Below are 25,088 nucleotides of genomic sequence, written 5' to 3'. Positions count from 1 at the left end.
GCCTAGGGCCTCCAATGGCATACTTATTGCCTGTACACTAATGTTAGGAGTTTGGGGAATAAACAGGAGGAACTGGTCCTTCTGTTAAACAAAAAGGGCTACGATCTCACAGGGATAATGGAGACCTGGTGGGACTCCACTTATGACTGGACTATGGGTATAAATGGCTATACCCTGTACAGGAGAGTGTGTGCTGAAAAAAGGGGCAGGGGTGTAGCTCCCTATATGAGGGAGAGCTGCACGTCCCTACAAGTTGAGATTGGCACCCAAGGAGGACTGAAGACCCTTTGGGTTAGAATATGAGGGGAATGTGGTGAATGGAATACAATGGTAGGAGTCTACTACAGACCTCCAAATCAGGAACAAGAGCTTGACCAAGAATTTACCAGGGAACTGGCTGAGGCTGCACACTCTCGGTGCACGGTTGTCATGGTAGACTTCAACTACCCAGACATCTCATGGGAAGAGCACTCAGACAAATCTGATCAGTCTCAAAGCTTCCTTACATGCATGGATGAGCTTTATCTGTCAAGAAGTTTATCGGCTGACAAGAGGTAAGGTGCTGCTGGACCTGGTACTGGCCAAAGGGGATGATCTAATCAGCGACCTAAGAATCAAGGGGAAGTTGGGTGACAGTGAACAAAAGTTGATCACTGTTTCACTATCCATCACAAAGCTGGCAAGTCAGCCAGCAATGCAGTGGTCTTGACTTTAGGAAGGCTGACTTTCGTAAGTTCAGGAGGCCCTGAGAGGCCATGATTTCACAGGGAGGGGAGTTCATGATTAGTGGCTGCTCCTTAAGGAAGTGATCCTAGAAGCACAAAGGGAGTCCATCCCAACCCATAGGAAAGGTGGTAAAGAGGCTCAACAACCCCCTTGGCTCCAGGGAACTCACGGACCTTCTACATCTAAAAAAGAGAGACTTATAAAGGATGGAAGACAGGAAACACCACTAAGGAGGAGTATTCTGCACTGGTCCGCACCTGTAGGGAGCGAACCAAGAAAGCCAAGGCTGCAACTGAACTCCAACTGGCTACACAGATCAAGAACAATAAAAAAATCTTTTTTCAGATATGTAGGGAGTCGAAAGAAAAAAAAGGACAACACTGGACTCCTGCTAAACCACTTGGGGCAACTGACTACCAACACCCATAAAAAAGCCAATCTGCTTAATGATTACTTTGCATTGGTTTTTCACCAGCCCAAAGGGACCACCCTGCCTAACATGATGCAGGATGACCAGGGTAAGGATGAATATACGCCCACCACTGGTGTGGATCTTGTGAGGGAGCATCTTGAGAGGCTGGACCCTCACAAATCAGCTGGTCTGAATAGATTGAACCCAAAAGTGCTAAAGAAACTGGCAGACATCATAGCACAACCACTGGCCTAGGAGATTCGAGAACTCGTGATGCTCGGGGGAAGTACACAAAGGTTGGAAGAGAGCCAACGTGGTGCCCATCTTCAAGAAAGTGAGAAAAGAAGAATTGGGAAAGTACAGGCCAATCAGCTTGACCTCAATCCTGGGAAGAATTTGGAAAAAATTATCAAAGAAACCATTCTTGACAGGCTAACAGAAGGCAACATTGTAAGGGATAGCCAGCACAGGTTTGTTGCGGGTAGGTCTTGCCCGACCAATCTCATTTCCCTCTATGACCAGGTGACATATCACCTGGACAAAAGGAAAGAGGTTGATATCATATATTTGGACTTTTAAAAAGCCTTTGACCTGGCATCCCATGATGTCCCTATGGAAAAATTGGGCAACTGCAGCCTCAACTAATCCAGAGGCTGATGGCTGGGGAACTGGCTCTGAGGTTGGACCCAGAGAGTGGTAGTTGACAGAACCGAATCAACATGGCACTCAGTGACTAGTGGTGTCCCCCAAGGCTCTGTTCTCAAACCTGTACTCTTTGTGTTCATAAATGATCTGGACACTGATGTCAGAAGTGGACTGGCTAAGTTCACTGATGACACCAAACCTTGGGGAAGAGTGTTCACACTTGCATGGGTGATTTTAGTCAGAGGGGGCACATGCCCCCCACCAAGGACAATCTTGTTGACCGGGGGGGTTCTCCATGGCTGACCACAAAGCAGCCACTTCTGGGAGCACCATGGCACTCCCTCTCCCTGGCTGATGCTCGCATGGGGGGCACTGGTGCTCCTGCCTGCACCCCTGCCCATCACCTAAGCGGCAAGCACAGCCTGTCAGAGGGTACGCTGGTGCTTTCAGGGGTGCATGTGCGTCCCCACGTACCCCCTATACATCGCCACTGCACACTTGAGGATAGGCTGGTGATCCAGGCTGACCTCGATAGGCTTCGAAGGTAGGCATAGGCAGATGAAAGCCTAATAGCATTCTTTACGGAGAAATGCAAGGTGCTTCACCTTCGGGGGCAGGAAAAAAAACTGCACCATGCTTATAGGCTTGTCAATGTTACACTCGGTAGCACCATGACTGAAAGAGACCTGGGGGTCATGACTGACCACAAGATGAACATGAGCCACCAATGCGATACCGCAGCTGGCAAAGCAAACAAAACTCTGACTTGCATCTACCGATGCATCTTGAGCAAAACCCAGGAAGTCATCCTCCCACTGTACTCAGCCTTGGTCATGCCACAGCTGGAGTACTACATCTAATTCTGGGCTCCACAATTTAGGAAGGACGTGGAGAAGCTTGAAAGAGTCCAGAGGAGAGCCATGCTCATGATCAGAGGGCAAGAGAACAGGCCTTATGAAGGAGGCTACAAGCTATGGAACTCTTCAGCCTGGAGAAGCACAGGCTCGGGGGTAGTTTGGTGGAAGCCTATAAGTACATAAGGGTTATGCATCAGGATCTGGGGGAACAATGCCTGTTCACCACAGCACCCCAAGGGATGACAAGATCCAACAGCCGCAAACTCCTCCAAGACCATTTTAGGCTGGACATAAGAAAAAACTTCTTTACTGTCCGAGCCTCCAAAGCCTGGAAGAGACTCCAAGAGGTGGTGCAAACACCTATTGTGGACACTTTTAAGAAACACTTGGATGCTTATCTTGCTGGAATCCTTTGACCCTAGCTGACTTTCTGCCCTTTGGGCAGGGGGCTGGACCCGATGATCTTACGAGGTCTCTTCCAGCCCTAATGTCTGTGAAATCTATGAAGTGGAGATCATGGGTCCTGGAACAGCCCTGCAGCAACACTGGCAATTAAGGTGAGACTGGAGGGGAGCAGGGAGAAGGGAGCTTCCCCATGCTCATCCGCTTTTAAAAGGGCAAGTGGGATTCACATGTGTGGGAGCAGCTGTAGCCCCAAGCTCGTGATGCCCGTGAAGCTGGCAGATGATGTCGGAGATGCCCGTAAAGCTGGCATCTCCGACAGCTCCTCCCACCGCCTGGAGCTCAGGGTTTAGTTAGGCAGCAGTTGTGACCCCCTGCCGTGTAAGCTGACGGGGAGCGTTAGACACATGCTTTGGCGACATTTTTTTGGGCGACATTTTCTAGTACCCGTATCTGTCAGTACTAGCAAGCAGTACCTTAAATTAATCTACTGCACAGTAATTACTGTGCATATAGTCTAATGCACAGTAAAGTGCATGTGTAGACATGTCCAGCGAGTTACTGGATTTATTTAATATGGGTGGGGGTGGGAAATGAGGAAGTGAAAAAGGCTATTTGCAGGATACCTTATTTAAAGGCTATTTCATACAAGTTCAATACAGCAGCTCCTTTGTCTGCCTTTATTGTCCAAACCCCCCCCCAAAAAAGAAAACATTCTCACAGTCAATTTTCTGAAGTGTAACCACATTTCACATACAGCTGCAAGCTAATTACCTATAACACTTAAAAAGTACAGAGAGGACATCTTTTCTAAGTCAGACACCATTCAGATCAAGTCACGTCTTTCACATAAAAGTACGAGATTACACAAAGTTCTAGTACGTACCCGATCTAGCAACCCTTTCAATTCTATCCATACTAGGAGAATGGATTCGAATACGAGGGCTACTCTGATTGGATGATTCAGAGCCCGCATCAGTAAAAGAGTCTTCAAGTGTGAAGAACAGAATTTCTTTCACACATTTGTGACAGATACTGTGCTGACATGGGAGGATCAGTGGGTGAGTAAATAACTCCTTGCATGCTGGGCAGATAAGCTCTCGTTCAATGTTCTTAATGGTAACCTGGTAAAAGAAAGACAAAGAAAGAACATAATTTGAGCAAAGATGACCCACAATATACACAAGCATTCAGAAATGGTGTTATAACATGGGTGGGGAACCATTTCCAAAAACTGAGTATTTTGGAGTGTTTTATTAGTCTAAGGGTAAATGTCCATAAAGACCATGGTTGTGTTAGAGTGACATCATAGCCATCGGGGTGCAGAAATTATGCAAGGCAAAGATTTCTTAGGGTGATATCTTTTACTGAACCAACTGCATAGTTGGGATAGAGTCAGGCAAACTTTCAAATGCAAGTCTTTTTTCATCAATGAAGGTTTTGAATGGAAGGCATTCTTCTTCAGGTGACCTGAAGGAGGTGATCTTGCGCCCTGAGACTGTCTAACTCCATCCTAACTATGCAATTGGTCCAGTAAATGATATCACCTTAGGAAATCCTTACCTCTCACAGAGACCATAACATTAATACGGTAAACCAAATGGTGATAACACTAAGAAAACTTTGCCAACATTCACTGATACATAAACAAGACAATATACTTGATTTTAGCTCACAAGAGGCCAAGAAGCAATCTATGCAACACAAAACTGAAGTGCTTTACTTGCCTAAGGAAATGTCTTTTTAAAATGAAAAGTAAGGGGAACTGAACTAATTTAAAACCCTAAGGAAGAAAAGATTAATTAAATAATCAATCTTTAGATTAATTTAAAACCCTAAAAGAACATCTTTTTTAAATGAAAAGGGGAATTGAATTAAATTTAAATCCCTAAGGAAGAGAAGACAGTTGTCATTTTAATACAAGTTCTCAAGTGGAGTTAAATTCTAAATTCCGCCACAGTTTACTCAAACTGACAATTTAGGCTAAAACTGCCTACTTTTCACCAGGATTAACCTGAATTAAGACTGTTTTTGTGCTGACTACTTGTCCTTGGATTCTAGGTGCTACTTTGAACACTATCTGTGACCATCTGTCTGCTACCCAGACATTTTAAAACCTGTTGTAAAAGTTAATTAAAACCCACTAAACCCATGATTTTAAATTATAATCTGGTTACCAAATATTCCTTTCTATCCAATCCTCAATTGTTAAGATTACAACTTCTTTCCAGGGGGGGAATGGAAAAAAGAATATTTTTATGTCAAGCATCACGATTCTCCGCTTAATGGTGAACTGGAAAGAAAACATTTTTCTAAGCATCCACAGAAAGCTTTTGATTTTTTTTTTCTTTTAAGGATGCTTAGACATGGCCTGAAAATTATTCCAAAAAAGCAGCTTGTTTTTTCAAACTTAGAGAAATTAGAAACATGAAATGATCATTTCCTTGTGCTGTTGGTTTAGAAAACACATACAGATACACGAGCACATTAGTAGAACTGGAAGTGGCTCCAAGTTGAGCACTGCCTACATCATGTTCCCCTGTGTTTCGAGTTTTAGGTTACACAGACATTAAAGATGAACAAAAACGAAAAAAATCTTCTCTTTTCACTTGCTCAGACCCGGAATCCCAGACAGGCACGTCAGGTCCATCAGCAATAAGGAAGTAAGATTCTTTGCTCTCCGCTTGTGTAAATAAAAAGGCTTTTTTTTTCATGCCTCTATAGACTGTTTCTGGCTCTGCTAGTCACTTCTTGAAAGGATCAAAAACAAGTAGGCTCCTTCTCAACATGCCACGCCGACAGGTCCCCTGGGACCTCATGTCTCCCTCCAGCGCCCAAAGGGAGCAAAGGGCAAGCAGAGCTGCCTGGCTGGGCAGATTTCCTTCCCCCCGTGCCCCTGGGCTGGACGAGCCGTGCCAGGCTGCGGCCGGGTGCCCGCGTCCAGGCTTCCCCGGGCAGGCGGGTGGGAAGCGGAGACCACCCGCAGCCTTTCAAGCCTCTGCAGCTGCCGGGGCGCCCAGGGCGGGCGCGGGGAGCTGGGCGCGGGGCCCCGGGGTGCGGGCCGGGCCGGGCCGGGCGGCAGCGATCCCCCCAGCCCGCCCCGCGCTCACTTACAGCGGGCTCCCGCCGGTCGCCCTCCATGGCGGGCCGCTCCCTGTGGCGGCGGCAGCGGCGGCGTCAGCTGAGGCTGCGGCTCGGCCCCGGGCAGGGGGCGGGGCGGAGCGGGGCAGGGCCGCCTGGCAACGGGCCCCAGCGCACAATGGGGGGCGGGGCGGCCGCACCTGCCCCTTTGTGACGCGCGGGCGGGGCCCGGCGCAGACCAGCCGGGGCCGAGGCCGGGGCCGGGGCCGCCCTGTCCGGGCGGGGCGGGGCGGGACGGCGCAGGCGCGGGAGGCGCGGAGCTGTCCAGCAGGACCTGGCCGGGACCGCCCTCCGCGCTCACACACGTTACACACGCACCACACACACACACACTCAGCACCCACACTACACACCCATCTGACGCGCCCAACACACGACATACCACAGATACACACTACACACACGACACGCATTTCACACTCCCCCACACCACACCAGGCACACACTACACACATTACACACACGCACATATTAAACACCCACACTACATACACATGACCCACACTACACACCACACTACACACCTACATATACTACATGTATTACACACCCCCGCTACACACCCATGCGCACCACACACACGACACACCTACACATTAAACACCCACACTAGACATGCATCTGACACACATGCCACAGACATGCTATACACGCACACACACTATACACATGGCACGCGCACCCCCACTACACACCCACACACACATTGTACAGCCAGGGTCACCCCTGGGGGGGGGCGAATCGGGGCAACCCCCCCTCACCTGCTGCTGACACCAACGCTGCTGATGGCAGCAGCAGCTTCTTTGGGTCTGATCAGAGTGGGGACAGGGCCCCTCACGGGCTGATTTGCCTGGGGCCCTGCACCCTGCTTGGGTTGTCTCTGTATACAGCACACACACACACTACACCCCCACACATCAAACACCCACACTACACACACATCTGGCACACACACACACCACACACACACACACACTACACACAGATTACACACACACCCCCTACATACCCCTTACACACATACCCTCACACCCTACATACACACCTCATACATGCCCAGACTTAGGCATCTTCCCTGGGCAGCCACAGGTCTCACATGGAGCAGAATCCGCCCACCAAACGTCACCCTGCAGCACCCGGCCCTGCCCTGGCCCACGCTGCCCAGCCCTTGGGGACCCTGCCATTGCCCGGCAGCTTCAGTGAAGCAGAAGTCCCCGATCCAGCGGGCAGAGCCAGGCTGTCACTGCCCCGGCCTCTGAGGAAGGGGTCACTAGCCTGAGAGACCCGGGCCTGGGGTCCAGCACCGCTGCCTGCTTCAGACATGTGGGAGGCAGACACAGGCGCATCCTGCCTGGAGTAGGGTAGAGTTGCACCTGCTAGTCTAACCCTGCGGGACTCAAGGGTTTGGCACTACAGCCCAGATGAGTGGCATTGGGTGAGTACGGAGCCAGGGGCCAGATATGTCAGGAGTGGGCTCCGTGCTGCCTCTGCCAGCCTGGCACACCTGGATGTGGTCCCTGGATGCTGGGATTGGGCCCCCCACTGCCTAAGTGCTGGGATTGTGCTCCATGTGCCACAATTGGGCTCTGGGGCCCAACTCTACTTGCCAGGATCAAGCACCCAATCTAGTGTGCAAGGTCCAGGGCTCCCCACAAGTCCAGAAATGTGGCAGCAGGCCTACCACCAATTTTTAGACCCCTAGGGTACCCCATGGGCTGGCTGACAGCACTGGAGGCCATAGGTTCAGCACCCCTGGTTTAATACAATTATCTATCACAAGCTTTCATGGGCAGAGGCTAACTCCATCAGATGCTGTGAAAGGACATGCACAAAGCTGGGGGTAAGAAGAGAGAAATTTGAATACAAAAGGCAGGGGAGAGAGAGGAGGGAGAGGGGAAATTCTGAGAGAGAGGAGAGAGAGACAGGGAAACTAACCAGCTGCCATAGCTACCTTCAGCTGGACACATGTATACCCAGCTTCCATGTTCACATTCTTGCACATCAAACTTGTATGCCCTAAAGCTTCCCTTGGTCTAAGCTGGTTGGCACCGTTCTTTTTTTATTTACAAACTTCTCTCATTCCTTCACAAAAAAAGAGATTTCAGCACCCAGTGATGGCCCTCCCAGATCTGAGAAGTAGCTCAAGTCCAGCCACCCTCTCAGAGCGCAAATCTTTTGCAAGCCCTGCATGTTTCCTCTCTCCAGAGAGTCATAATAATGGGAGAAAAGACATGCAGTCTTGGCACAAGGTTCCAATAAACAAGGCAAGCTATTTTCAGACTAATTAACACAGAAGGTGCTCAGACTACATGGGGATGGGTGCAATTAAAAACAAAATGGCTAGATTTGAGGCTCCATCAGCACTGGGAGAAAATAAATAACCTTTCACTCCCCCCCCCCCCCCACCACTGCAAAAAAAATATTGGTGGGTGTGTGTTTTTATATATATATAGTAGAAGCTGAGAAGTAGCCAGGGATTTATGAATAGGCAAAGCATTTAAGACTGCCTAGCTATTAGTTCACAAACTGATAACAGAACAGTTATGCTGAAAGAGCTTTCAGTTTCATCCTCCTAATTCTGATGAGGAAGCACCAACTTTCTCCCATGGAGCAAGGCATTGTCTAGGGCCGTTGTGGCCAACCTTTTTGTTGGGCATGCCACAAATTGAGTTCTGCCCCCTCTCTGAGTGCCACTCTGATCCCCTTCCCCTGCCCCATCTGCTGTTCTGCTTTTTGCTTCCTCCCCAATCTGCTCCTGTGTCCCCTGGCCCCTCTGCAATATGCTGCATGCCACACACAGAGGTTGCCAGTGCCACTTTTAGCACATATGTCCCAGGTTGACCACCCCTGCTCTAGGGAACAATCAACAGGTAGTTAAGTTCACAAATCCTCCTCTGTGAACCTTCTGTGGTCTATTGGCAATATCAAGCTCAGTATGAATATTGTGATAAGAATTTATAAGCTTGTGTGAAGAAAGGCATTTTAGACTATTTTATAGTTGGCAGAGAGCACTGAAGGTGATCTTGTCTTAATTAGAATCTTGAGAAATCTTAAAAGTTGAAGGTCTGCAATTCAAGGAGCCTCCCCAAAAAAGGGAAAAGGGACTAACAAAGAGGGAGTGAAAGGAAGAGGAGAGGTAAAAGAACAGTAAGTGCATGGAATTGATTGTGTCCAAAACTAGCAGAAGTCAAGATCTCCAAAACTCTAATCCTGCCTCTGCTACCAATTCCTTCTCTGGCCTGAGAAAGCCAGTTGACTGCTGTGTTATTCCCTTTGTCTAGAAAAGTTTATTGGTTTAAACTAAACTGATTTCAAAGTTAAGCTAGTTAAACTAGTACAAATCCTGTCTGACCTTTGCTTATATCAGTTTAACTTAAGTCAGTAACTACATTAAGATAAAATGGGGTTGGAATTGTGAATATATGTCTTCGTTACACACTGGCACCAGCTTAACTAAATTGATTTAAAGATCCAAGTAGCACACATTTCTTCTGCAAACAGTGCCCTAATCATTCATTGATGCAATATACTGCATAGACTGTGCTCATGCTAGACTTTTTGGAAAGTATTCTGCCTTCATAGCACTGGGATAGACAAGGCACCCATGCTTTTACAGCTCTGCTATCTCACCCTGTTAACAGCATGTCTGGACAACAATGGAAAAGAAAACAATGCCCTTTCTCAACTAGCATCCACTGTTGCTGCCACTGGTAGGAAAATGACCTCCAAAATGTTTAGTACAGACAAAACTACAGGGTATGTAAATCTCAGTTAATGTTAGGTACAGCACTTTAGGTACAGGAGATTTAAGAGACTATGAGTGCTGAGGATTGTAATTTATTTGTATTAAGAACCAAAAACTGTCACCAAAAAAAGGCAAAGTCCTTGCAGGAAAAAGCATAAAATGTAGATGAGAGATGGGGGAGTTTGAGTTCTCAAATTTTAGGAGAGTGTTTAGAGAATCAACTGCTGTTTCCTAACTGTGGGGTGTTTGTCTTGTTATTATAAGCCATTCTGTGCCTTTTGGTTAGGGAAAAGTATAAATCTAATAAATAGATTTTTTAAAAATCCATAGCATAGGAAAGAGAGGAACCATAAAACATTATGGAATTGGGGAGAAGACACCAGAGTAATAGTATCAGTAGTCAGACAGATAAACTCCAAATGGTCTTTATGTGCTTGTGTCTGTCTCTCACACACGCTTGCATGTGCATACACTCTCCCCTTTTCAACATGCTTGTGTTAGAAATTTTGCGGCAAACACCCCCTCTGACAACATTCAAAATTTGAAAAATAAGTTAAGCCTATACATAAAATGGTTTTATTTATTGGAAAGAGATGGAAACAATACTATCTATGGTTATGTAGAATTCAGCTTGGTCATGACGGGTGGGGAAGGAGGCAGAAACAATCACTTAACAAGAAAATTCAAAGTTAAGACAATGTCCTGAATCTATACAGTGGAAGGAAGTTTAGTTTAATTAAAACTCATTGAGTTGAGGACTAAACGTCAGTGTTAACAGGCTGTCAAGTTCAGTAAACCCTAAATCTGACCTACATCTTACCAGCTTTTATTTATATTTCTACAGTTTATTTAAGAAAGCACAACTCATTATATTTCCCCCAAAACTCTTTACTGGTATTTGTACTACCTTTCTACACAAACTATTAATAACAAAATATCTGAAGAGTGTAATTTGGTTTTCAGCATTGATTATTTTTGTGCTTCTCTGAGCCTGAGCTGTGAAATTTGACTGGTAAATTACACTTTCTGGAAATGGTGAACATCGGGGTGGTGATTTTGCATTTTCAGCATTGCAAAGGGATATTTACATTCCAGACAAAAGGGGAAGTATTTTAATATGTTTATAGATAGATGTAAATATTTTCTTATGTGTTTACTTTGTAAGACACCCTCTAATAAAGTTAAACTTTAAACTACTTGATAATGGTAGGAATTCTTTGTAAATATTTTTATGTCAAAATGCCAGTTGGACAGAACTCACATTCAACCTTGCAGCAATAAGCCATCACACAAAGAACTAAAAACATGTTGGCAGGGAAATGACAGTGTATAGCTTCCACAAGGCTAATAAAACATGAATTGAAAAATGCTTTTGAAACTTGTGAATAATTTTATTATACTCTGATCTTCAAAATTCCTTGTCTCTATGCGTGTCATTTAAAGAATTAGTCTTTTATAAGCATGACCCAATCTTGTCCACACTAGCATATTACTGACAATGGGCATAACTGGCCTGGGGTAATATGGTTTAAATAATACCTACCAACAAAAAAGATGGCTATTCAACATTGCCATAGTCTGGAAACAGTACTGAAGAGAACTGTCCCAGACAACACATACAAACGCAGACAGAGGTAGTTAGCCATGTTAATCTGAAGTCAGGCAGAAGACGGGGTACATTTGCACTTTATAGACTAATTAAATCAAAAGGGTCTCTTCTCAGTATCTGACCCTACCTTCTGCCCATACTTACAAATTAAATTGGGTTCTATACTGGTTTAGATAAAACCCTTGCTAGTGTAGACAAGGCCAAAATGTCCCCATTCTTCTTATTCCCCCACCCTCCAAATGCAAACGAATGCTAACTATCATTATTGTCAAGATTTGCCAGGGACTTTTTAGTTAATCCTTTAATTGATCATTAAGGTACTAACTTGTTTGAATGTCTGTTTGCATTGGCTGCAGGGTGAACAGGATTTTAATAACCTTGCTCTCCTCAGCTTAGTGAGGTGTTGTATGGATGAAAAGGCCTGAGGCCTTTCAACATGTAGAATTCAGGAGGGAAAGCTTTATGTCCTCACTTTTGCCCCACTTCATCCTATTACCAGGCTTTTTTACTGTCATGGGGATGCCCCCTCAGTGCAGGATTACTACATTCTCAGTGCTCTTCCCCATTCTATTTTTGATTTTGTTGCTGTATCAAAAACCATCTTGTGCATTATATTTGGAGTGGAGATTGGAGAGCTGTCCTAATAGGAGAAGCAGGGGATTTCTCTTATGGTTGGTATAGAGTGTAGCTGGCTCTAGATTACTTGGGTCTTGTGGCTTGACAGGGAAATAATGGTAAAGCCACCTAATCGTAAAGCCAACAGTTTCGCATTTTGCTTCCCCAGCTACTCAAAGCATTCAAAATTGGGGCATACTGAGGTCCTTGCTGCATTGGACAATTAGTACATATTTTATTTAGCTTTATCATGCCATATATGGACCTGAGATTTTATTTCCTGGTCTCTTCCTAAATACATGGGTTGAGGGATATAAGGGGAATCTAGCAAATACTATTTTTAGTAACAGCGACTGAGTGAAATGTGCAATTTTACTCTAAGATATATAAGTTTTTATCGTAATCTTTTTTAACTGAATATTTATTCTTCAGCTGGCCAATGGCTTTGAACAAGTGCTTTGAAAGATGAGAAGAAAGACAAAGAGGTTTTTCTGTAATTTAAGCATACCTGTGCGCACACATACACACACACTATATATTACAGACATATATACATATATTCTTTATTTTAAATGCTTTGAATTACGTGATGTTTTTTAAAGTTATTCTTTTTGAATCCCAAGATCTCTGTAAAACTTGATTGTTCTGGGGTTAAGCAGAAAGACAGAATAGAGTGAGAAGAAGTCATTTGAAAAAATTGAAGAATTGATCAAGATAACTGTGAATGTTGTGAGCCTTCTTTGAACAGCAAAATCATATATAGCAAAAATATTTACAGCTAAGCTAAAATGACTTTTAAATTCTCACTGTTTTACAATCTTGTTTTAGAAAACTATTCAAAACATTGGCTCTGCTGTTGAATTGAAACAAATGCCATCATGCACAAATATGGTTTCATATCATATGGTTCTGCATATACATTGAAGTTACTGCTATTGCAGAAAGAGCCAAGTTAATTTTAAGCCATATTCCAAACAAAAATAAAACATTGGTCTATAAATGGAGGACAAGTTTGTGAATAGGCTCAGAGAAGCATTTTTTTAAATACAGTATTTTCATGTTTAGCTATTGTGAAAGGGGCATTCTGGCTATGTATAGACATTCAAAAAGCCTGAGCCTGAATTGATTCAATCTTTGCAGGTTAGTCTAACCTGTGTAGATTGAACTGGCAAGCAAGTGAATAGACATTTACTTTTGATTCTGGAAATGCAGCTACATGCCTGCAATGGCCCAGGCTTGAAGCCAGGGGGCACTAGAGCAGCCCTCCCTTCCTTTCTGCAGTGGCTGGGGGAAGCTGAGCTGAGGGGGCAGGGGGAGGCATGGCCAGGCCCTGGCAGGCCTGAGTATGATTGGGGTGGGGTTTAAACTCCCACCCTGGCCTGCAGAGACCCCAGCCAGGGTCTGCCTGGAGAAGGAGGGAAGCAGCCCTTACCAGACTTTTTTGTAGTGGGGAGGGAGCATGGCCAGACCCTGGCCCCTGGCCAGATGCCAGCCTGGCATGGTGCCTAAGGCAAAGAGGGGAAGCGGTTTATTCCCCCCTTCCCCCAGGGGACCCCAGTTGGGGTCTGCCTGGTTGGGGTGGAGCAGCCCCTGTCAGGATCCCCAACCCCCTTGCCACTCCAGCACCAGGGGCAGCTGCTAGAAGACTCTGATTTAACTTAAACCAGAAAGGGGTCTGGGACAGAAGTTCTATAAACTGGCTTGACATTGTAGCAGGCAAACTGAGTTATGCTCAGGCTCTTAGCATAACTTTAGGCCTTCCCAGAACTAAGCAATTAAATTGTACAGAGTGCCTTATAAGGCACTGTGAAAAATTACTGCTCTGTTTGATATGGTGGGATAACCAGGTACAGTAGTTTCCCTAAAAGGAAAGAAACCCAAAAATGGAATAGGATTGGAGTACCTTATCTAAAAAGATGAGGTAAGAAACCTGAGGATTGGACAGTTTGAGATGAGAAAGTTACAAAAGTAGTGGACAAACAAAGAGACAGTGTGTGTTTGTGTTGCCACCCTGGGGAGACAGGAGCAGCCTTGGACTTCTTGCTTTGAGTAACAGGAAATCCAGAAACTAACATCCCACACACCCCACAGAGGATCTGAGGCTGGTACCACCAAAGGTCGCTGTTGTAACGTCTAAGGAACCACTTGCCAGGTCGTATTGCAAGGATAATTATCTTGTAATAAACCTAGGGGTTACTAATAAAGTTCACTTGATACCAAATCAGATGAGGGGCTGTGTCAATCTTTGGGGGTCTCTGGTAAAAGGAACCCTGGGACAGCAGACATCAGTCAGTTAAGTCTGATACTACATTCAACCAGGTTTATCTTAAACCAGGTTGGGCCATTTTGAAAGTGGTTTATGTGCACTAAACTTCTGTTCTGTTACAGGTTTAAACCGCCTTCTGATCACTTAAACCAGTTTATGTGTAACTTCTGTCCCTGGCCTATAGGAAATAGGGAGCAGAATGAAAGAAAATTGATACTATCACTGGCAAGGAAAAATATCCTTTTGCTTAAGATTTGGCCTGTAACTCAGGAAATCTGATGGAAGTCTCCTCTTCTCTGCCTCCTCCTCCTTTTCTGTAAAAGAGGGACAATGCTTATACTACTTCATTTGGGTATTATAGGGCACTCAGATGCTACACAGCTATAGGGATGCTTGTGACAGGTGCTTTGGAAAGACAGAATATTCCAGAGACTATTACATCAAGATGTGACAGATGTTATGAGAACATGGAAAATTCAAAGACTACTGCATCAAGGCTATCAGTGTTACATGGGCCCTTTGTGTTCCTGGTTCAGTGAGTGGGTTTCTTGTAGGAACTGCTGTCACTAGGGGGTAATTAATGTAAATCACTAATGAAGATAATAAGTCTGTGGCAGTCTCATTCCCTGGGGGAAATAGCGAGTAGTGGTTTCCTTTGATTTAAGAGGCCCAACAAAGAAGTAAAACTATAAAGAGAGGGCCGTGATCTCAGAGAAGGGTCACTTGCTGGATATATTCATGTACTGTAGCTGCCAGGATCCTAGGTGGATATGTAAGTATGCATGAAAGCTGCTTATATGTTATTACATGTTTTCTCTAGTGCTTTGGCTCTGAATAAACAGTTTTTTACTATGTGAAAGGTGGCTGATCACTGGTTAACACTGGCCAGGTCTACACTACAAAGGCTGGCTAGCATAATTATGTTGATTAGGATCACAGTGAAAAAAAAGTTACTTACCCCCACCAGCTGCTGGTATCGCTTATGTCATTTGGGAACATGATTTAACTACTCCCATAAAAAGCACTTTTGCTAGTATAAGATCTATCTCCAGCAGGAGGCTTTGCTGTTATAGCAGCTGTGTCAGCATAGCATCTGCAGGTAACCTAGCCCTGCCGTAGTCCCTGAGAAAGATGAGTTGCAGGTGCTTAACTTAAATCCTTTGGGAAAGTAAGAATGACCAGAAAGAGGGCAGTAGTTTCAAAACACAATCTAGAGGGGGGAAATAAGTGCTTCACACCTGAGAAATATAAGGGTTTAAAGGCCTGAAACCTAAGACTTTGAAGAGACCATGAAAGAGACCAGTGCAGTTAATTGAGGAACTGAGACAATAACCACCATACAAAAACCTTGCAAATAGAAATTTCTGAATATGCAGAAAAAGATAGAGCCCCCTTTTTTTAAAGAACATCAAGTGGGTCATAATATGGCCTTGTCAAGTGTGAGTTTGGGACCAAATGTATAAGGAATCCAGAACAGCATTCTTGAGATGCACATTCACTAGGGACAGAAGTTACACATAAAATGGTTTAAGTGATCAGAAACTGGTTTAAACCTGTACCAGAACAGAAGTTCAGTGCACATAACACTGGTGTAGTTGGGGATGGTCTACTCTTCACTTTCAAAATGGCTAAAGCTGGTTTAACATAAACTTGCTTGAATTTAGTGTCAGACTTAACTGATTTGGGTCAAACTGCTTTATGGGAATTCTGTCCCAAACACCTTCCTGGTTTAAGTTAAATAAAAGTCCCCCAGCATCCCAGCATGCTCTGCACCCCTGGGCTGTGCTCTCTGCTCCAACAGAGCAGGACTAGCCCAGCTCCCAGGTGCCAGCAGGGACTTTTCCATCCCCAGCAGCCAGGAGTGGGGTGTATTTCCTCACCCGCTTCTCGGCCAGGAAATCAACCAGCTACCATCTGGGGCAGGGGAGTAAAGCCCCCACTACCAGCTTCCCCCCTCTGCTGGGCGTGGAGTGGGCATTCCCCCCACCCCCGGCTTCAGTTGCTGGGGGTGGTGGGCCCCCAGGCTGTAGCTCTGCCCAGGAGGCACTGGGCAGCCAATGCTCTGTCCCCCTGAGCCAGCTCCAGCAAAGCAGTGGCACCAGGGGCTGTGCTCACTCAGCAGCTCCTGGGAGGGTCTGGAATTGGGGTGGGAGAGGGAAAGGGAGGAGGCTGCCGGTTTTTAACCCCACTCCCTCCTCAGCCGACCTGCTGGCTGGGAAGCAAATACCACCAGGTGATCAGCCCATCTCCTAGCTGCACAGAAGTCCACAGTCCACGAACGGTGTGTGCCCCGGTGGCTGGGGGGGAATGGTTGCACTGTTGGCAGTGGGAGCACAGTGGCAACTGCGGGAGCACAGCAGCGGTAAGCTAGGAACTCCCACAGATGCCGCTGGCACTGTCAGTGGTGGGGGGCATGGCGAGTGCCGACCAGGGGTCAGCGATCACCCACAGGTGCCACTGGCAGCAGCGGCAGTGGCCTAGGGTGATTGTGGACTGCCTGCAGATGCCACTGGCAGTTTTGGCAGCAGGATGGTGCATGGCAACCGCCCACAGGCGCTGCTGACACTTGGTGGCACCTTTTTACAGGGGATGCACTGCCACGCTCAGGGGGTGCATGTGCAACCACGAGCACCCCCTATGCTTTGGCCCTGCCACAGTCCAACCTGAGTCAGAAGCCAGGGCAATTACCCAGCCATGCCCCTTCCCCAACCAGTGGGCCAGCTGAGGAGAGAGTGGGGAGGGGAACAGCCCCATTATGGGCTTCCCACCACTGTGCTGTGCACAGCCTGGATACAAATCCAAAGTCAGGGTGCGGGGGTGGGGTGGAGGGAGGCTGTTTCCCTCTGACTCCCTCCTCAGCCAGCCTGCCAGCTGAGCAGGGAGCATGGCTGGGTGATAAGGCTGGCTCCCAGCTCAGGCGGGGGAGCAGAACCCTCACTGAAGGCTTCCCTGCAGCTGGAAGCTGAGCTGATCACCAGGCCATGCCCCCTCCCCAGTGGGCAGGCCAGCTGAGGAGGAAGGTGCGAAAAAACAGCCCCCACTGAGGGCTCTCCCCCTGCACCTGGCACAGCCCAGCTGGGGATCCAGAGCTGGTGGGGGGGGGGCAGGCATCCCCCCCGCAACTCCCTCCTCAGCCAGCCTGCTGGCCAAGGAGGGGGCACAGCCAGGTAATCAGCCCAGCTCCTAGCTCTGGGTGTGGGGGGAGGAAAGAACCACCCTGCGGGGGGTCCAGTGCCAGGCAGAGGGGAGAGGTTCCCCCCACATCCCCTCTTCAGCCAGTCCAGACTGAGGAGACGAGATGGCTAGGGAGACTGGATCCAGGCATGGGGAGAGAGAGAGAAACACCCCACTGGGGGCTTCCCTCTTCCCCTTCCCCAGCACTAGGGACAGCCTGGCTGGAGGTCTGATGGGGAGGTTTCCCCCATGCCCCCTCCTCAGCTGACTGGAGGCTAAAGAGGGAGCGTGGCTGGGGAAGTCATCCATCTCCCCACTAGCCACCAGGCTGGGAAGTGAGTTCCAGCATGCCCTGGCTCCTGGTGTGAACCACTGCAGGGGTCTGTCTCCCTTCCACTTTTGAAAAGCTAGTGTGACTTCACTTTCTTATCAGTTCAGTCTAAGTAGTTTACAGAAACCTGCAAAGATTGGATCAATTCAGCCTCAGGCTTTTTGACTGTTTGTCCCTAGCCCTTATGTCATTCTGGGAAATCAGTGGCCGAGTTTAACATTTGATATCAGCAAGTTTGCAGACAACACCAAGCTGTGCGGAGTAGTAGATATGCTGGAGGTAGGGCTAGGATTCAGAGTGAGTTAAACAAATGGCAGGATTGGGCCAAAAAAATCTCATGAGGTTCATAGATTCATAGATTCATAGATGTTAGGGTCGGAAGGGACCTCAATAGATCATCAAGTCCGACCCCCTGCATAAGCAGGAAAGAGTGCTGGGTCTAGATGACTCCAGCTAGATGCTCATCTAACCTCCTCTTGAAGACCCCCAGGGTAGGGGAGAGCACCACCTCCCTTGGGAGCCCATTCCAGACCTTGGCCACTCGAACTGTGAAGAAGTTCTTCCTAATGTCCAATCTAAATCTGCTCTCTGCTAGCTTGTGGCCATTATTTCTTGTAACCCCCGGGGGCGCCTTGGTGAATAAATACTCACCAATTCCCTTCTGTGCCCCTGTGATGAACTTATAGGCAGCCACAAGGTCGCCTCTCAACCTTCTCTTGAGGAGGCTGAAAAGATCCAGTTTCTCTAGTCTCTCCTCATAGGGCTTGGTCTGCAGGCCCTTAACCATACGAGTGGCCCTTCTCTGGACCCTCTCCAGGTTATCCGCATCCCTCTTGAATTGCGGCACCCAGAATTGCACGCAGTACTCCAACTGCAGTCTGACCAGCGCCCGATAGAGGGGAAGTATCACCTCCTTGGATCTATTCGTCATGCATCTGCTGATGCACGATAAAGTGCCATTGGATTTTTTGATGGCTTCGTCACACTGCCGACTCATGTTCATTTTGGAGTCCACTAGGACTCCAAGATCCCTTTCCACTTCCGTGCTACCCAGCAGGTCATTCCCTAGGCTGTAGGTGTGCTGGACATTTTTCCTCCCTAGGTGCAGCACTTTGCATTTCTCCTTGTTGAACTGCATTCTGTTGTTTTCTGCCCACTTCTCCAACCTGTCCAGATCTGCTTGCAGCTGTTCCCTGCCCTCTGGCGTGTCTACATCTCCCCATAGCTTTGTGTCATCTGCAAACTTGGACAGAGTACATTTCACTCCCTTGTCCAAGTCGCTGATGAAGACATTAAAGAGTATCGGTCCAAGGACCGAGCCCTGCGGGACCCCACTGCCCACACCCTTCCAGGTCGAAACCGACCCATCCACCACGACTCTCTGGGTGCGACCCTCCAGCCAATTCGCCACCCACCGGACTGCGTAGTCATCCAAGTCACAGCCTCTTAACTTGTTCACCAGTATGGGGTGGGATACCGTATCAAAGGCCTTCCTGAAGTCTAAGTATACGACATCCACCCCTCCTCCTGTGTCCAGGCGTTTCGTAACCTGGTCATAAAAAGAAACCAGATTGGTCAGGCACGATCTGCCTGCCACAAACCCGTGCTGATTTCCCCTCAGCATAATTTGTCCTGCTGGGCTCTCACAAATGTGAGCCTTGATAATTTTTTCAAAGACTTTGCCAAGGATGGAGGTGAGACTGACAGGTCTATAGTTGCCCGGGTCCTCCTTCCTCCCCTTTTTGAAAATGGGGACCACGCTGGCCCTTTTCCAGTCCTCCAGGACTTGGCCCGTGCGCCACGAGCTTTCAAATATTCCCGCCAGTGGCTCTGCAATGTCGGCCAGTGCCTTCAGCACCCTTGGATGGAGCTCATCTGGGCCTGCTGACTTAAAGGCATCCAGTTCTTCCAAATGACTCTGCACCATTTCAGGGTCTACGCGTGGAAGTCTGGCACCTTGCTGCTGCCTCTCTACAACCCCAGTGAGAGACTTGTTGTGCCCCTCACTTAGGAACACTGAGGCAAAGAACTCATCGAGGAGTTCAGCCTTGTCCCCCCTGTCTGTCACCAATTGTTTCTGCCCATTTAGCAGGGGTCCTATTCCTCCCTGGGCCTTCCTTTTACTCCCTATATATCTAAAAAACAATTTCTTGTTGTCTTTTACTTGGGTTGCCATCCTCAGCTCCATGGTATCTTTGGCCCGTCTAACTGCCTCCCTACAAGCACGAGCAGAGGAGGTATATTCATCTTTGGTTCAACAAGGACAAGTGCAAAGTCCTGCACTTAGTACAAGCTGGCAGCTGACTGGCTGGGAAGCAGCTCTGCAGAAAAGGACTTGGGGTTACAGTGGATAATAAGCTTGAATCTAAGCCAACACTCTGCCCTTGTTGCCAAGAAGGCTAATGGCATACTGGGCTACATTGGTAGGTGTGTTTCCAGTAGTTCAGGCATGAACGGCGCATGCCCCTGGAGGCTGGCGGGGCCACAGTGACTGCCTGCAGGCGGCGGCAACGGTGTCGGCAGCAGGGGACATGGTGGCAGTGAGTGGAGACCACTTACAGGTGGCTGCAGTGACATCGGTGGTAAGGGCAGGCCGAGTGGGGACCTCCTGCAGGCAGCCACAGCAGTCTTGGCAGTGAGGGGGGAGGGGTGGCAAGCAGCAGGCAGTGGGCAGGGACCACCCGCAGCCGCCATCCACACTGTTGGCAGCAGCAAGCTGTAAGCAGGGGCTGCCCGCAGCCGCCAGGGGGGCGGCAGCGAGCACCCACAGAAGCCGGCAACAGCTTCAGCAGCAGCCAATCTCGAGGGGGGGAGAGGGATGTGCCCCCCATGCCTCTCCTATGTGTTGCCTATGAAGTCAAGGGAAGTGATTATTCCCCTCTATTCTGCACGGGTGAGGCCACATCTGGAATTGACTGTGTTCAGTTTTGAGACCCCTACAGAAAGTATGTGGACAAATTGGAGAGAGTCCAGAGGAGGGCAACAAAAATGGTGAGGGGGCTAAAGGACATGATTTATGAGAAAAGACTGAGGGAACTGAGCTTATTTAGTCTTGAGAAGAGAAGACTAAGAGAGGATTTAATAGCAGCCTTCAACTACCTGAGGTGGGGAGTTGAAAGAGGATGGAACTGGAATGTTGTCAGTGATGGCAGATGACAGAACAAGGAGCAATGGTCTCAAGTTGCAGCAAGGGAAGGTTAGGTTAGATATTAGGAAGAATTTCCTCACTAGGAGGGTAGTAAAACACTGGAACAGGTTACCCAGAGAGGTGGTGGAAACTCCATCCTTGGGGGTTTTCAAAACCTGGCTAGACAAAGTTTTGGCTGGGATAATCTAATTGGGGATGGCTCTGCTTTGCACAGGGGGTTGGACTAGATTACCTCCTGAGGTCCCTTCCAACCCTAACTTTCTATGATTCTATGATATCCATTCCTCATGCTACCTTACTGGTGTATGTGTTACTAAAGAGTGGTAATAAAGGAAAGTTTGGTACTTATTACCAGCCCAGAACAATTATTTGTGATGGAAGAGCTGAAAATAAAACCCATTGTTTTATTGTGGGGCAAGAAGTGATTGCAATCTTTGGAAACAGTTTTGATGCCTATCATTTAGAGCAATGGGGCCCATGACAGCAGCAAAAATTTGTCTTCAGGCATCTCTTTATGAGCCGCACGCTTGAATCCTGTCCAGCAGGAATGGCAGCACTAACTAGTAAGCAGAAACAGCTCCTCAGGCAAGAACATTTCCCTCACCCTGACATAGCCTTCTATTCACAACACTTATTCAGAGTGAGGCATTAGTGATATTCAGAATTAATAGTGTTTTTTTCCAGACAATGCATCATTACAGCCATTATTATTTCCAAATTTTTAATAGTTTACCAGGAGAAGTAAAGAGAAAAGCAATAGAAGGCAGGCAACTTTGACTAAGCCAAAAATGAAACAAACCCACATTTGAGCATGCACAAAGACCTCATTATGCTTTAAGAACAGAAATAGAAAGTGGAAGAGTTCCTTAAATAATCCCTTTCCTAATCTAAAGTACAGGGTGTATTTCAGGTTTTTAGAGCTCTCACAAGCCATAGCATAACCTTTCCAGGAAAAGAAGTCAGATAAAAAGGTTTAAAAAGCCATCAGCCTTTACTAATATGAAAAAAGGGGTTGGATTCCTTATTTTTTTTGCTTTAAAAGATGCAGACACTGCTATTTCCCCAAAATGTCTCTGCAAGTCCTGAATCATTTCCTGTTAGACAACAGTGTTTTCATTAGAGCAGTATTCTCAGCCACAGCAACCATGGATAAAAAAGAAAATATTTAATTTCACGTTGCCAGTATTTGTTTCTATACTAGCACATTTTGTAACTCTAATTTAGCATTGGGACACTCTGGAGTACAGGCAAGTGATAAAGCCACCAAATGCTAGACTTTTCTTTCTACCTCAAGCTTAAAAATATGTCACTTTTAAGCTGAAGATCTCAAAGTGCAGGACAAATACCAGTCAGCCTCTGAAGCATACAAGTGAAGTGAACGGTCCAAAAATCACAGAGAATCAATGACAGAGCTAAGAATAGAGTCCAAGAGGCCCAGCAGTCTCCTGTTATAATCATTACAAGAACTTTTCTTCCAAAGAGATTTTTAACGCCTTTTTGCTTCAGAGTACTAAGAATTAACTCTTCTTTGTGCCTTTCTTTTCCATAGAAATGAGAATGTCTCTGGACTCTTCCTTGAGCCAAGCGGAAACTATGTTAGTCTGAAGTCAGGCAGAAGGCAGGGTAAAGATGCACCTTATAGACTAAGTAAATCAGAGATGCATAAGCTTTCATGAGCCCAAGCTCACTTCGTCATGAAGTGATGCACAAAGAACTGAAGTGAGATCACCATGAAGTGACCTTGGATTCATGAAACTTATGCATCTCTGATTTACTTAGTCTGCAAGGTGCACCTCTACCCTGCCTTCTGCCTGAGCACTTCTCCATGTTTCTGCTCTTCAGGCTAAGGTACTGCATGCAGCACTACAACTGGCTCATTTCCCAGGATTGTTCTGAATGTTGAACAGCTCAGGTAACTTAATATATTCCCATTAATGACCCAGGCCCCGATTTTGCAAAAGTGTATGCATCTATGCTAGAAACCATGCTGCTTTCTAATTGCACATTAAAATCCCAGCATAGACAGGCTGGGTGTAACTTTACACATTAGCTATGCAAGGGAAATGCCAATAGGGGTTTAATGTCATCCGGCAAATGTTTTAAAGCTGCAGGGTGCTTTGCTGGTACTAGGCTGTCAGTGCACACCTTCTCCCCAGTGTAGCCACAGGCACTGCATGCAATGGGACTAGTCCCATGTTTATAGCAAGATGCCCATCTCGGAAGGATTAGCACCAGAGATAGAGCTGCTCCATGAATCCTGGCGTGTATGGTTTAATGAGGGGGATGACAGCCTGCAGCATGTGTGCCACAAGTGGCATGGGCACAGCACAGCAGATCACAGAGTGGACAGGCAGGGGTGGCCAGGGCAGGAAGCAGAGCAGCAGATCAGGCAGGAAGCAGCAGGCAGAGCAGCAGAGTAGACAGGGAACAGAAAGCAGATCAGCAGGCGGGGCAGGGAGCAGAAAGAACAAGCCAAACAGGGGACATGGAACAGGGAGCAGAAGGCAGAGTAGCAGATCTGGCAGGGAGCGGAAGGTAAAGTGGGACAGGGAATGCAGGGCGGGAGCAGAAGGCAGCGCAGCAAGTCAGACGGGGGACACGGCGGGGAGCAGAGAGCAGAGGAGCAGGTCGGGCAGGGAGCAGGAGACGGACCAAGTCAGGCGGGACGCGGGGAAAGGAGCAGGAAGTAGAGCCGCAAATCGCGGGGGGGAGCGGGGTTGGGAATGGGTGTCCTGCGTAGGGCCACTTCGTGGCAGCGCGCCAGAAAGGTGCCCCCCCCGCCCCCAGCTCTCGCCCCTTCCCCTCCCGCGCAGCCCGGTGCAGCGGCCGGGAGCGGGCTCCGCCGGGTCGGGGATGCCTCGCCCCGCGCCTGTTGCCCGCGCATCCCGCTGCAGCAGCCTCCCTCCCTCGGGGCGGCCGGCGCAGCCGGGAGATCCCCGCCCGGGGCAGCGCCCGGGTCCTTACCTTGCCTTTTTCTATCAACTCCATGATGTAGCCGAACTGCTTCCCTTCATCTGACTCGGACATGGCTGGCAACCTTTGCCGGCGGATGCCCACAAGCCCGGCAGCCTCCTAAAGGGCAAGGACTTCTCCACGCTGCTCTGGGCAGGAGATTTGCCCCAGAAAGGGGGGAAAGTGGGAACCCTCCCCCCCCCGAAAAAACCCAACCGCCCCAAGCTGTGCTCTGAAGGACTAAAAGGAAAGAGCCAGGGTTGATTGATTGCATTGGTGATGTGGTCAGGGAGATGAGCTAACGGAAAAAAGTGAGAGCTGCTGTGAAAATGTATTAGGTGAACTTGGGACATACAAGCTCCTCCTAAAGGGCCTGTGTTTCTCCTCCCCCTCGGGCATCTCTCTTTAAGCTGGGAACAACACACCACAAAGGCAGTCTGGTTCCGGTGTGTAACATGAAGTACTCCAGGTCTGGGCTTGAAATTTGGTGGGTCCAAGTCAAAACAGGCGGGGAGCAGAAAGCAGAGCAGCAGGGCAGCCCCCTGCCTTTATTTGGTCAGAACGTGGGAAGTGCCTTTCCCTTCCCGCTTACAATCAGACTGTTTTAACCCACAAGGAAAAGGAGAGATGCACAGCAAAGAACATGAAACCAGCTGGCCTCCTCCAGAGATGAGGTGGAGTGAAAGGGCATGAGCTGAACAGCAGCCTAGAAGGCATAGTAGTGAAGGAAGATGACTGTACTAATCCTGTAGATTAAGCATGTTGCTGCTCCAAAGAAAAAAAAAAAAGGGTGGCTTATATAAAAACACAGCAGTAGCTTATACGAGTGATTTTTCTGAGTATCTGTTGAGTGTGATTAAAAAGACGTGGTCATCTTAAAACTCAGTTCCTTACTTGAATTCCTTTAGATAATCAGACCTAACATTTAATATCTGGCTAAGTTTTCACCATTGGTTCTGGCTCAGGTGCTAGCACTTTTTTAGCTCGCACCACAAAAGCTACATGATTACGCCTACACTGAGAGTATCTAAGAAGCTATTTAACTTAAAACACTCTGAGCAGGGT

At 47.6% G+C, this 25,088-nt stretch overlaps 1 protein-coding gene across 2 annotated transcripts in view; it reads right to left on the bottom strand.

Annotated features, from left to right (window-relative positions):
- TRIM36 (tripartite motif containing 36) overlaps window positions 1–24,341 on the bottom strand; it is a 55,753-nt gene extending 31,412 nt beyond the window's left edge. Inside the window, exons 1-2 of one of the 2 annotated variants that reach the window (XM_006266874.4) lie at window positions 24,036–24,341; window positions 3,929–4,166 (exon numbers count right to left, since the gene is read on the bottom strand). In XM_006266874.4, coding sequence (XP_006266936.2) covers window positions 3,929–4,166; window positions 24,036–24,098 — 301 coding nt within the window. In that variant the 5' untranslated portion in view covers window positions 24,099–24,341. Of the gene's footprint in view, window positions 1–3,928; window positions 4,167–6,156; window positions 6,322–24,035 lie in introns of those variants that run through there. The other variant, XM_059724926.1, reaches the window with a different exon arrangement.
- Window positions 24,342–25,088: the final 747 nt, after the last annotated feature.

This window comes from Alligator mississippiensis, chromosome 3, assembly GCF_030867095.1.
Source record: "Alligator mississippiensis isolate rAllMis1 chromosome 3, rAllMis1, whole genome shotgun sequence".
NCBI classification, from domain to species: Eukaryota; Metazoa; Chordata; order Crocodylia; family Alligatoridae; genus Alligator; species Alligator mississippiensis.
Note: the sequence above shows the minus strand (reverse complement) of the source record. Positions and strands in the feature narration are given on the sequence as shown.